Source organism: Mizuhopecten yessoensis, unplaced genomic scaffold, assembly GCF_002113885.1.
Source record: "Mizuhopecten yessoensis strain PY_sf001 unplaced genomic scaffold, ASM211388v2 scaffold523, whole genome shotgun sequence".
Taxonomy (NCBI): domain Eukaryota; kingdom Metazoa; phylum Mollusca; class Bivalvia; order Pectinida; family Pectinidae; genus Mizuhopecten; species Mizuhopecten yessoensis.
Window position 1 is genome coordinate 1,101,866 of NW_018403589.1, and position 15,216 is coordinate 1,117,081.

Genomic DNA, 15,216 nt, shown 5'->3' on the forward strand with positions numbered 1-15,216 from the left:
TTAATAGCTTATTGTCTTTGCTAACGTGTTAATAGCTTATTGTCTTTGCTAACGTGTTAATAGCTTATTGTCTTTGCTAACGTGTTAATAGCTTATTATCTTTGCTCACATAAATGTGAGGATGATTAAAACATTATAATGCTTATATGTAATCACTGTAAAGATGAAGTATAACCTAAAATAAGAGTAAGATATATTGATTTGGGATGTCGTCGAATAATTATATTCAATATACATGGAACAATCAGAATATAAAAATTACAGAATTTCTAAGTAAGAGATTCAGAATAAACATTAGAAAAAGAAAATTGAAGCATCTACTTACAGTTTTTTGAAATATGTAGAAAGCTAAACAAAGTTGCTATTTGTCTGCACCATCTGACCTTTCGTCTGTTTAGGTTTATATATAGTAGTAGATGAGTCCTACCAAAACCAAACTATTTCTCGAGAATTACTCGGCTTCCCACTACAAATATTAGTCAATAGTCAGAGACATTGATGTTACATGCAATGTTTTTTGTCTTACCTGATTTCTCATAACACTTTATAGTGGAAATTTAATATATTTTGATCTTATGTAGTAGAATTTGTTCGGGATACCCTTATTTTACCTCTTCCTTACTTAAGAGACAGGCGCGTTTTCGAATCCCGGCAAAGCCGATAAATACACATTAATTAATATCCCATTAAGTAGCCACTTTTAGACATTCCATGTGGTTAAATAGAGTTTTGACTTTGATTGCTAATCAATACGTATCATAATTAGTACAACTAACGTGCCTTTTAATATAGAAAGAAGTCAGTGCAACTTATTGGATGAGTTTGTGAATTTGAAGTTAGTTTCGCTTGACCCTGCATGTCCAATACTATGATGATACAATTGTCATTCAAAGTCCCAATATTTCGGTATCCTGGCCTTCTTCAAGGGAGAAAATTAATGGAGAATTTAAGTTGCGTCCATCCTGTTCTTCTGTAAAGAGCGTCACTTAAATTCACCGTTACCTTTTGCCCTTGAAGTAGGCCAGGAGGCCGAAATATTGGGATTGGAAGTGACAATTGCTTATCCTTATGGTATCTATTTGGTATAAATCTTATTTTCAAAATGTTAAATATATTTGAGGTATCATTATTGTCTCAGTTCATACTAATCTTATTAAAATACGAAACAAAATGTACTAGTTCAGATGTTTGGAACGTAAGAAACATCAGGTCGTGATAAGATGTACGTTAACGGCAGGGTGTTTAATGGTTCTACGGAGGAATTAGACGAAGAACTTGGTTTTCAAGAAAGACATCAGACAGAATCTAGACTTAACCGTGGTTCTTACAGAGATGCTGTGCAGGCTCCGCTCATTGACTTTACTACACCGAGTAACAACAGAAAACCTAAACGGCAACGTATTTCGTCGTCTCCAATGGAAGGCACGTCTGGGTCACACAATATGAGGAGAGCTAATCGCAAGTCTGATTCGTCTATGGCTGGCCCTTCTCCAGCGTTTGTACCGGAACAATCACTTCGTGTTCATTCGCCACACGCATCAGGTGTGAAACAGCGTCCATCAACCAGTCAGACTTTAGTAGTGGAGGCTGAAGTCTATGGGCCACGAGACGTCAATAGGAATTCAAACATTCCCGCTCAGCAACATAACAAACCACGCATCTCACAGTCATCCAGTACATCTGGTATACTTCCTATCCCCGATTATCAACGAACGGGAACGGCTAACAACGCACAGCGATTCCATAGCAACTCAGGCAGAAGTAAACACGTAGAACAGAGGAATCCTTTCTCCGTATCCAGTCATGTCAGTTATAAAAGTGACATTGCACCAGGACAAGACATCGGTTCACCAGAAGCTGCACTTCACAATCCCTATTAGGATAGTGTGGAGGGTTTTTCCATTATATCTTGGAGCATATGCAGGTCTATTTCTGAAAAGCTTGAAACTCCAGACTTTGTTAATATTGTAAATAATTATGATATTGTTTGCTTGTATGAGTGTTTGGTCGATAAAGAAGATGTTGTTGAATTATTAGGATATGAAGCACACATTTTCCATAGAGTACACGGTAAAGGTGGCGGCATTGTTTTTTTTTTTATTAGATCTTCGATTGCTTTCCATTGTCATGTTATTGAAAATATAAATGACAATATTTTTTTACTAAAAGTATCTCGTGGTGTAACGAATGACAATGTGGATTTGTATTTTTTTGCATGTTATTTCCCGCCTGTAAATAGCACTTTTTATAAAAAAAATATATGCGAAAATGATTTGTTTTCCTGTCTAGAAGAAATGGTGTGTCAGTACAAAGATGTGGGTAAGGTAATGATGCTTGGTGATTTTAATAGCAGAACGGGTAACAATAATGATTATATTAATAATGACAGTATCCCAGAGTTTTCCGCCAATGTTGTCTCCAATATTGTATCGTATGTGCCAGATTCTGTACCAGCTAAACGTTCCAATTCAGACCCAGTTATTAATCAGTTTGGACTACTGCCTTAAGAATAGTTAATGGAAGGCACAAAAATGATCCAAATGGCAGTGTTACCTTCTTTAATAGTAGAGGTACTAGTCTTATTGACTATGTATTAACTTTTGATACTGTTATTGGAGATATTATTAATTTTGAAAGTGGGATATTTAATGCTTTATCAGACCTTTCTCCGATATGTGTTACTTTGCGTTCAAATGTTGTAAATTATGTCCAGGAACAAGTTGGTTATCAGAATCGGACACGTATAAGATGGAATGATAATTATACAGAAACTTTACGTCCCATTTTAGAAAATAATAGAACGTGTTATCTTATTGTTGTGACAGTAATGATGTGAGCCAAATTGGTATCAATGAAAGTGTTAATTTTTTTACTGATCTTCTGAAAGAACTAGTATTACCTCTTAGTGTTGTTACCCATCCTGTAAGTGATTATAAGAAAAAAGGCAAAGAAGATAAACCCTGGTTCAATGAAATTTGCAAACTTCGCTATATGGATTATAAAAATGTTTTATTTACGTTCAATTCATGTAAGAACAAAGAAAATCATGATGCACTTGTTTTGAAAATACGCAGTTATAAGAAAATGGAACTTAGTTGAAGAGGCAGTACATAACACATCAAGGTGACATTTTGAACTTCATGAGAAAATATAATCCAAAACATTTTTATAGATATTTCAAAAACAGAAAGAATAATGTGAAGTCTTCACTTGATGAACATGATTTTTATCTACATTTTAGTAATTTGTCATCCAAGAAACCTTGTGAAAATGAGGTTGTAACCGATTTTTTTAGAAATTATGATGCCACTAATGACATTTCTAAAGAAGAAGTTAGTAAAGTAATCAATAACTTAAGCACAGATAAAGCATGTGGCCATGATTTGTTAATTAATGAGGTGTTTTTTTTATCAGAGGTAAAGAGGTTTTATTACCTTGTCTTGTTAAATTATTTAATAAAAAATTCAAATCTGGTAACTATCCTTCCATATGGTCAATAGGTAATATTATTCCCTTATTTAAAAAGGGGGATACGAATGACACAAATAATTATAGAGGAATTACTCTAGTTAGTTGTTTAGCCAAAATATTTACAGCAACCTTAAATAATCGACTTATGGAATTTGATACCGCTTATTCTAAAATAAGTGACGCTCAATTTGGCTTCAGAAAGCATATGTCAACCATAGATGCTGTGTTTGTCTTTCAATCGTTAATTAATAGAACTTTAAAGAAGAAAAAGAAGCTATATTGCTGTTTCATAGATTATAAGAAAGCTTTCGATTTTGTTAACAGACAGAATTTGTGGTTTAAACTAATTAAGGAAGGAGTAGAAGGTAAACTGTTAAATAGGATACGTTCTTTTTATAATGATGTAAAATGTTGTGTTAAATTCAAAAATTCAATGTCTAATTCCTTCGAATGCAGGAATGGTTTGTTCCAAGGCGAAATATTGTCACCGATTTTATTTTCACTTTATGTGAATGATTGTGAGATGCATTTTTTAACTGATAACTGCCCTTCTATAGAACTCCAAACTATTACCTTATTTCTTCTAATGTACGCAGATGACATGGTTTTGTTAGCTGAATCGGAAGAGGGATTGCAAAAAATGTTAGACACACTATTACAATACACTAAGAAATGGAATCTAACTGTTAATGTTGAAAAAACTAAAGTTATAATTTTTAGGAATGGTGGTAAGTTGAACGAGGAAGAAAAATGGTTTTATGATGGTAATGTTTTAGAAAATATTTTAGCTACCTTGGAATTCTAATGAAATTCAATGGTAAATTAAGTATTACACAAGAGAAATTAGCAGAACAAGGTAGGAAAGCACTATATGCTGTATCCAATGTTTGTAAAAGGAAATATTTCAATATTGAAACCCAACTTAGCGTTTTTGATACTTTTGTGTGCAGTGTCCTAAATTATGGAGCTGAAAATTTGGGCTTTCACAAAGCTCCAGATATTGAGAAAGTGCATTTGAATTTTNGGATACGTTCTTTTTATAATGATGTAAAATGTTGTGTTAAATTCAAAAATTCAATGTCTAATTCCTTCGAATGCAGGAATGGTTTGTTCCAAGGCGAAATATTGTCACCGATTTTATTTTCACTTTATGTGAATGATTGTGAGATGCATTTTTTAACTGATAACTGCCCTTCTATAGAACTCCAAACTATTACCTTATTTCTTCTAATGTACGCAGATGACATGGTTTTGTTAGCTGAATCGGAAGAGGGATTGCAAAAAATGTTAGACACACTATTACAATACACTAAGAAATGGAATCTAACTGTTAATGTTGAAAAAACTAAAGTTATAATTTTTAGGAATGGTGGTAAGTTGAACGAGGAAGAAAAATGGTTTTATGATGGTAATGTTTTAGAAAATATTTTAGCTACCTTGGAATTCTAATGAAATTCAATGGTAAATTAAGTATTACACAAGAGAAATTAGCAGAACAAGGTAGGAAAGCACTATATGCTGTATCCAATGTTTGTAAAAGGAAATATTTCAATATTGAAACCCAACTTAGCGTTTTTGATACTTTTGTGTGCAGTGTCCTAAATTATGGAGCTGAAAATTTGGGCTTTCACAAAGCTCCAGATATTGAGAAAGTGCATTTGAATTTTTGTAAACGAATTTTGGGGGTTAAGAAATGCACACCTAATGTAATGATTTATCAAGAATTAGGGAGGCTACCTTTACAAATGATAAGGAAATTTAGAATGTTCAAATATTGGCTTAAACTTAGAATTTCGGACAATTGCATTTTAAAGGCTTGTTACGATGAGATGATTGAAAAGGGCAGCGACTGGACAAATAACATAAGAAATGAATTATATAGGTAAGTTTTCGGATATTTATGGCTAACAGAAGGTAATGAAGGTCAAATTCTGAATANTATAATTTTTAGGAATGGTGGTAAGTTGAACGAGGAAGAAAAATGGTTTTATGATGGTAATGTTTTAGAAAATATTTTAGCTACCTTGGAATTCTAATGAAATTCAATGGTAAATTAAGTATTACACAAGAGAAATTAGCAGAACAAGGTAGGAAAGCACTATATGCTGTATCCAATGTTTGTAAAAGGAAATATTTCAATATTGAAACCCAACTTAGCGTTTTTGATACTTTTGTGTGCAGTGTCCTAAATTATGGAGCTGAAAATTTGGGCTTTCACAAAGCTCCAGATATTGAGAAAGTGCATTTGAATTTTTGTAAACGAATTTTGGGGGTTAAGAAATGCACACCTAATGTAATGATTTATCAAGAATTAGGGAGGCTACCTTTACAAATGATAAGGAAATTTAGAATGTTCAAATATTGGCTTAAACTTAGAATTTCGGACAATTGCATTTTAAAGGCTTGTTACGATGAGATGATTGAAAAGGGCAGCGACTGGACAAATAACATAAGAAATGAATTATATAGGTAAGTTTTCGGATATTTATGGCTAACAGAAGGTAATGAAGGTCAAATTCTGAATATTATCAAATGTAGAATGCATGACATTTTTCAACAGGAGTGTCTAGATTTAATTAATTCATCTGCTAAGTGTTCTCTTTATAAATGGATCTGTGGTATTTTTTGTCTTAAACAGTATTTAATTAAACCTATTGGATTACAAAATATAAAACAAATTGCTAAAATTTGGTTGTCATCGCATACGTTGAATATTGAAACGGGTAGATTTCATGGTTTAGAGAGAAAAGATAGAATTTGTATATATTGTAACACTGGCGATATTGAAGACGAATATCATTTTATTATTAGATGTAGTCATTATACTGATTTAAGATACCGTTTCATTAAAAAATATTATCATAAAAAACCTAGTATGGCATTTATTTTTTAGATTTGATGACAACAAGAAATAATAAAGAACTTTCTAATTTAGCCAAATATCTGAACCAATGTCAAAAAAGGAGATTCAATACTGTTTAAGATTAAATGAATCACTCTCTACACTTTCTCTGTGATTTTATCGTATATCCATGGTCGGAAGATTGTGTTCTATGTACTCTTATTTATATAAATATATATGTACTGTATAATTTGCACTGTATATATGCACTGTACTGATAAACCGCAAGGTTTAAGGTAATAAAGAATGAATGAGCATCTGTAAGTCTTTGTGATAGATACGGTACGCCAGAACATAATTACAGTGCACTTAACAGCTATTTCGTATTTCCAGTAATCATCGGTGATGTCAAAGTCGTCCCTTATTGGTCTAGACTATTGTTGAGAAATTGTTTACTGTTTAATTGCAAATTAAAGTGTGTATGATATGAACCATGTCACTGCTCAAAAGCGATAACTGTGGCCATTAAGGTTACGGCAAACCACCTGGACTAAAACTCAAACAGCAGATTAAGATGCGTTTAAAATGACAAAAACGACGTTGTATAGTTGCGTGCCAGTATTTTCCAATATAATGCATACGCTGGGATAGTAAATAACCGAAACAAATCGTTTGTTTAAATGGGCATTATATTTGATTGTTTATACTTAAATCTTGTCCAATCCTGGCTATGTATATGCTTTCGGATTAAGAATCGTCAGTTTGGTATGAACACAAACACGAATTGAAAACTTGTTTTGCGAGCTTTCGACAACGTCTGTTTCCTTTGTCAAGCAAAGACCGTTGTCTCGCCTCTGTTGTCTGTCAGCGGTTTAGAGTCGAAACACCAGTAATTTCAACTCTTTGCGTGACAAAATAAATTTCAATTAAAAAATGTGTTCAACACAAACTTAGCCTTTATTGTTTAAGCTTATTAGAAAGTGTTGTAAAAAGTATAGAGTAATACATAGTTGGTTCTGTATTTTCAGATCTATCGGTAGAGCAGGCAGTACCCCTCTCCTCCAGTCCTGTCCTGTAGGACGGTATACCTACACGGACGGCCGATGTTTACTCTGCTTCGCTCACTGCGGTGACCGAGGGTAAGTTCTCACACTTATGATAGTCACTTGTGGTTTACCGGATTCTACTGCTAACTTGATGACTTAATATTCACACTCATTAACTTTCGTTTCCTCTATAGCATCTATATTATCGCCCTGTTTTAAAGTAGACATGTTAAAAAGGATTGTTCTGATTCAAAGTATGTTCTAATTATTGATTAACCAGTACTCCTTAAATGTTATTAATAAAATGAGCTAGTTTTACACCTCTCCCCTACTGTTAGTAGTTTAGACCAATTACTATATCACCTTTTACCCAAAGATAGCATCACCGATGAGTCCTAATCTATTGTATCTGTTAGATCTACTGTATCTATTAGATCTATTGTATCTATTGTATCTATTAGATCGATTGTATCGATTGTATCTATTATATCTATTGTATCTATTGTATCTATTGTATCTATTATATCTATTGTATCTATTGTATCTATTGTATCTATTAGATCTATTGTATCTATTAGATCTATTGTATTATATCTATTGTATCTATTATATCTATTGTATCTATTATATCTATTGTATCTATTATATCTATTGTATCTATTATATCTATTGTATCTATTATATCTATTGTATCTATTATATCTATTGTATCTATTATATCTATTGTATCTATTAGATCTATTGTATCTATTATATCTATTGTATCTATTAGATCTATTGTATCTATTATATCTATTGTATCTATTATATCTATTGTATCTATTATATCTATTGTATCTATTAGATCTATTGTATCTATTATATCTATTGTATCTATTAGATCTATTGTATTATATCTATTGTATCTATTAGATCTATTGTATCTATTATATCTATTGTATCTATTAGATCTATTGTATCTATTAGATCTATTGTATTATATCTATTGTATCTATTATATCTATTGTATCTATTATATCTATTGTATCTATTATATCTATTGTATCTATTATATCTATTGTATCTATTATATCTATTGTATCTATTATATCTATTGTATCTATTATATCTATTGTATCTATTATATCTATTGTATCTATTATATCTATTGTATCTATTATATCTATTGTATCTATTATATCTATTGTATCTATTATATCTATTGTATCTATTAGATCTATTGTATCTATTATATCTATTGTATCTATTATATCTATTGTATCTATTATATCTATTGTATCTATTAGATCTATTGTATCTATTATATCTATTGTATCTATTAGATCTATTGTATCTATTAGATCTATTGTATCTATTATATCTATTGTATTTATTATATCTATTGTATCTATTAGATCTATTGTATCTATTAGATCTATTGTATCTATTATATCTATTGTATCTATTAGATCTATTGTATTATATCTATTGTATCTATTAGATCTATTGTATCTATTATATCTATTGTATCTATTAGATCTATTGTATCTATTAGATCTATTGTATTATATCTATTGTATCTATTAGATCTATTGTATCTATTATATCTATTGTATCTATTAGATCTATTGTATCTATTAGATCTATTGTATTATATCTATTGTATCTATTAGATCTATTGTATCTATTATATCTATTGTATCTATTAGATCTATTGTATCTATTAGATCTATTGTATTATATCTATTGTATCTATTATATCTATTGTATCTATTATATCTATTGTATCTATTATATCTATTGTATCTATTATATCTATTGTATCTATTATATCTATTGTATCTATTATATCTATTGTATCTATTATATCTATTGTATCTATTATATCTATTGTATCTATTATATCTATTGTATCTATTATATCTATTGTATCTATTATATCTATTGTATCTATTATATCTATTGTATCTATTATATCTATTGTATCTATTATATCTATTGTATCTATTAGATCTATTGTATCTATTATATCTATTGTATCTATTAGATCTATTGTATCTATTAGATCTATTGTATTATATCTATTATATCTATTATATCTATTGTATCTATTATATCTATTGTATCTATTATATCTATTGTATCTATTATATCTATTGTATCTATTAGATCTATTGTATCTATTATATCTACTGTATCTATTATACATATTGTATCTATTAGATCTATTGTATCTATTAGATATATTGTATTATATCTATTGTATCTATTAGATCTATTGTATCTATTAGATCTATTGTATCTATTGTATCTATTGTATCTATTGTATCTATTGTATCTATTAGATCTATTGTATCTATTAGATATATTGTATCTATTGTATCTATTAGATCTATTGTATTAGATCTATTGTATCTATTGTATCTATTATATCTATTGTATCTATTAGATCTATTGTATTATATCTATTGTATCTATTGTATTATATCTATTGTATTATATCTATTGTATCTATTGTATCTATTATATCTATTATATCTATTAGATCTATTGTATTATATCTACTGTATCTATTATATCTATTAGATCTATTGTATCTATTATATCTATTGTATCTATTATATCTATTAGATCTATTGTATCTATTAGATCTATTGTATTATATCTATTGTATCTATTAGATGTATCTATTATATCTATTGTATCTATTATATCTATTGTATCTATTATATCTATTGTATTAGATCTATTGTATTAGATCTATTGTATTAGATCTATTAGATCTATTGTATCTATTAGATCTATTGTATCTATTAGATCTATTGTGTTATATCTATTCTATTAGATCTATTGTATTAGATCTATTGTATCTATCAGATCTGTTGTATCTATTATATCTAGTATATCTATTGTATCTATTGTATCTATTGTATCTATTAGTTCTATTGTATCTATTGTATCTATTGTATCTATTAGATCTATTATATCTATTGTATCTATTGTATCTATTAGATTTATTGTATTAGATCTATTGTATCTATTGTATCTATTGTATTAGATATATTGTATCTTTTAGATCTATTGTATCTATTAGATCTATTGTATTAGATATATTGTATCTATTTGATCTATTTTATTAGATCTATTGTATCTATTAGATACATTGTATATATAAGTCAGTTACCTCTGTGTGTATTACATCCATCTTTCGTTGTTGTCTGGGTATGTACATATTGATGACAATAAGCTGCTTAAAGCTGAAAGGGCAGGTTAAAACACTTTCAATTGAGATTGAATAAAAACTTGTTAACTCTCACTTTCTACGCTTTCTACAAGCGTCTATCTATGTTACAAATGTTGCGGTCGTAACATGAGTTTACTTCCCTCTCTTCAATATCAAAATCCATTGTGATCATTGCTCACTGCTTGTAAGATAGTCAGTAGCATACATTTCGCTGGACTTGACGAAGATACCTTGACATGTGGTGCAGGAAACGCTTAACATCGGGGTACATAGCTACGCCGTTTTGTTGATGATTCATGCTGTTTTCCCGTATGGTTTGGTGTTTTCTGCGTTCATGTTTTTGTCTTTTCGTATCTAACTTATACAAGTCATTACTATACATTAACAACTAATCACGTTGTCTATCAAAATGATGCAGCAACAGAAAAACGTACAGAAAGTTGCACCCAAACGCAATGGCAAAAATTAACATGAAAAGAATATTTTACGGGGAGAGATAGTTTGTACTGTGATTCCTATATTTATCTTGAGTTAGAATCACGGTCCATAATATGCACACTTTGCAATTTTTTACTTTGAAATTAAACAGTACTTAATTTTGAAGTTCGTGAATTAAGGGGTTAGTTAAGACCAGTTTGGATTTCCTATTTCTTTTGCTTGCCTTAGCATCACCGATGAAACCTAGAAGGACGAAACAGCTGTATGCATACTATATCTATCACCAAATTTGATAGGTTCAACAGCATGAGTGTTGTACGTTAAAGTTATTTAGATTGTTCGGTGCCAGTGTGTTCTTCCTTACTCACAATATAATGTTTTAATAGATGTACATAAGACACTCACATGTATTTCAATTTTACAATTTTGTAATAGATACAGTTTGTCAAAAATCGATTAAGCTGCACCAAACCGCTGTTTCGTCCCTCTGGGACTCGTTGATGATGATAGGGGCAAAAAGGGAAAAACAAATTGGAGTACTGTGGACACAGAAGGGGAGGTACATGGTTATTTATAACCCATTAATAACATGAATTTCAATAAATAGAAGAGTTCTGGTTAATTTTATGTTAATCACGAGTACGTGTGTATATGATGAACCCTACAACTACTCATCCTCGATATCCAGGAGTTACGCTTACTTTCGCTCTCTAGTGTAGAGAGCGTAGGTGATCGTAACCCCTGGAAATCGAGGATGACCACTACTCAAAGGAGATACTTGTTGACACTCAAGGTCATGACAAACCACGGCGGTTATCACCAGTAGAGTAGTCCACATTGTATCTTGAAAGATGCTTGTAACACACAAAAGGGATTGCACCTTTAACATTGGGTAATTGATACACGAAACAGCGTAAGATTTAACTCCATTGCTCAATGAAGAAAGTTTACGCTAAATGTATATTACTTTTTCGACCACATCTTTTGGAACAAATCAAAATGTTGTGCATATCTTTTCAGATGTACAGGTCCAAGTAACCGACTGGGACATGGAGGGTGTAATAATTGTTTTCTGGCCCAACATTCTACCACCACCTCCGGTCTGGAATGTATTTCCCGACATACCGGATGTCAGCAGCACCATTACATGGGTTTAGTGGATTCAGGCCAGCAACGTGACTTACCGGCGAGAGCTGTAAGTACAATATATAGTTTATCATACTTTTGTGACTTACCGGCGAGAGCTGTAAGTACAATATAGTGTCTGTCATACTTTTGTGACTTACCGGCGAGAGCTGTAAGTACAATGTATTGTGTGTCATACTTTTGTGACTCAGCAGCGAGAGCTGTAAGTACAATATATTGTTTGTCATACTTTTGTGACTTACAGGCGAGAGCTGTAAGTACAATGTATTGTGTGTCATACTTTTGTGACTCAGCAGCGAGAGCTGTACGTACAATATATTGTTTGTCATACTTTTGTGACTTACAGGCGAGAGCTGTAAGTACATTTTATTGTTAGTACAATATATTGTGTGTCATACTTTTGTGACTTACCGGCGAGAGCTGTAAGTACAATATATATTGTTTGTCATACTTTTATGACTTAGAGGCGAGAGCTGTAAGTACAATATATTGTGTGTCATACTTTTGTGACTCAGCAGCGAGAGCTGTAAGTACAATATAGTGTCTGTCATACTTTTGTGACTTACCGGCGAGAGCTGTAAGTACAATATATTGTTTGTCATACTTTTGTGTTGTAGATGTTTCCACTATGTGTTGTGTTGAGGTACACATTATTACCGTACGTTTATATTTCAATTATACAAACAATTAATTTATAATAGTTTATAAATGTATAAATTCAAATAAGCTATGTTCTAAAAGAAATCGATGATTTTTTTCAGAACGTGCAAACTTAAGGATTAATATATTTAAAGGATCTATGATTATTCGATTTTCATTTGTGCGTTTCAGATATGCAGACCATGTCATTCAGAATGCCTAACTTGTACAGGATCACAACAAAATCAGTGTATTCGGTGTCGTCACTTCCGGTTAGAGGAGTTTTGTGTAGAAGAGTGTCCCGGAGGGTCGATTATAAACTACAGACTACGAACATGTTTTTTTATCAGTAATTTTACCAGAGATAGAATCATGAGCAGGTACCGACGGTCGTGATAAACAACGATGTTTTATAACTCTTAGTCTGTACGTGTTTCATTATCGAAAACTCTGTTGAATAATAGGTACACAGGGACTAACAACAGAAGAATGAAATGTGATGACATTCGATGACTGACCACAAACTGCTCACAGAAAATACTGTTAGTGAACAATTATTCTGCTAAAAGGTGTCGAATTGATGTGGTTGTGGTTTTATTGGTTGATTCAGTTGTACCTGTAGTTTGACTGGTTGGTCCACATGTGCTTGTGACTGGATTGGTTGGGGAAAAACCAGGGGGATAAGTCCATTGCATGGAGATGCCATCATTTCGTGTGGAGAGTGTGACCTTACCGGTCTCGAAACCGAGGGACAAACATTTAATTAACGGTTTCATTTTTGAATGTATCTCTCGGACCGGACAGATATGTTTTGGTTATGGTCACTTTTAATGGCAATGGTTTAGAACTTTACGATATTAATCTTGTGCTAAAGTTGAAGAAAGTATGCGTTAAAAACCTCGTCATAAAGCATTATTACACCAGAGGAGTTGACGGCAACCATTGACGGTTGTATTTGTATGTGGACAGCCCAAGAAAACATAGAATAGTGTTAACACAGATGGACAAAATACAAAATCCGTACTCGGTCTTAATATGAATAGGAACGGAGGGGACAACGAAACAAAAGGAAAAATATAATTTCCCTTCCTCTATATAACTGGTGGCAAAAGCAACTGTTCAGGAAGTAAGCGTTTCCCTGGACTACATGTAAGCGTTTCCCTGGACTACAAGTAAGCGTTTCCCTCGTCTACAAGTAAGCGTTTCCCTGGACTACATGTGGCAAATCACCAACGATTTAAGGCACAGACTACAAGTTTTCAGTTTTTCTAGACACTGGAATCTTTAAGAAATCAAGTTATCCTTTACCAGAGAGGGCTATTGTTTTGGTATTGCATCTGTTCCTCTTGTTTCTTATATTATCATCACCCTGGTAAAATACTAGCCGCTTCCTACCGACCCGCTATTGAGAACTTCTCTTTAACTCGTTCGATAGAGCGCAAGACTAGGAAACCAGAGGGTTCGACTCCTAGCAAATTAAGGCATTGAACATATATGACCTCTGTTACACTTATTGCCAGTTGTGTTGTGTTGTGTTGTGTTGTGTTGCGTTGCGTTGCGTTGCGTTGCGTTGTGTTGTGTTGTGTTGTGTTGCTCTAAGGTGTCTACCTTTTAATTTTCCAAACATGAAACGCATTCTTTCCTGTTAATACACCTGTCTTCATGCTTACCGTCAGATTTACAAAACTTCGTTTTCATTTTCTCCATATATTAGTACACCAAGCAGCGATGTGTTTTCACAAAAGGCATTTCCATTAATAGAAACTAACCAACTAACGAACTGTTTGTTCAGTTTAATTAAACACGTCCATACGTTGAACGGACATGAGCAGCATGTAATCAATGTGTCGGACCTTCCGTTTGCTTGTAAACTTATGTTTGCAGGACAAATCCTCCGTAAGTGCTGATTTCTATGGATATTTGTACACTTTATTAGTATGTAAGGTAAGTCAAATGTCATATCATTTTCGTTAAAAAATATATATTGTCTTGACTACTCCTACTCAACTGTTAAAACCGATTCAGTCAGTACCTACGCAATCGTCAATATTTTTTTTCCCCTTTCTATAGTTTGTGCAGATTTGCCTACAGTTCCATTTCTTTCCGTTACAGGTTTGATATAATTATAAATTTACTCGTGCGACACCGGTTTACTGTACCTGTGTAATATGTTGAAGGGCATGAAGTAAAAACGTTTAAACAATCTGCATTTGCGTGGCTTTGTTATTTCGTTCACTTGTCACTTCATGTTTTAGTTTCAATGATTTTTTTCCAAAGTCGATCGGTCATTGCCAGTGTTGGGGTCCTGGGCTCAATAAATATACAGGATTGTCCTCAGACAGAAGGATAAACAATCAATGTGTCAGTAAAACTGCAATTCAAACTCATGGTCGATAATTCTAAACATTTTC

General features: G+C 32.0%; 1 protein-coding gene across 1 annotated transcript in view; it reads left to right on the top strand.

Moving 5' to 3' along the window:
• The window catches only part of LOC110450599 (epidermal growth factor receptor-like), an 18,687-nt gene extending 3,686 nt beyond the window's left edge, over nt 1–15,001 (top strand). Inside the window, exons 2-4 of the mRNA XM_021498210.1 lie at nt 7,342–7,452; nt 12,041–12,215; nt 12,998–15,001. Coding sequence (XP_021353885.1) covers nt 7,342–7,452; nt 12,041–12,215; nt 12,998–13,201 — 490 coding nt within the window. The 3' untranslated portion in view covers nt 13,202–15,001. The remainder of the gene's footprint in view (nt 1–7,341; nt 7,453–12,040; nt 12,216–12,997) is intronic.
• Nucleotides 15,002–15,216: the final 215 nt, after the last annotated feature.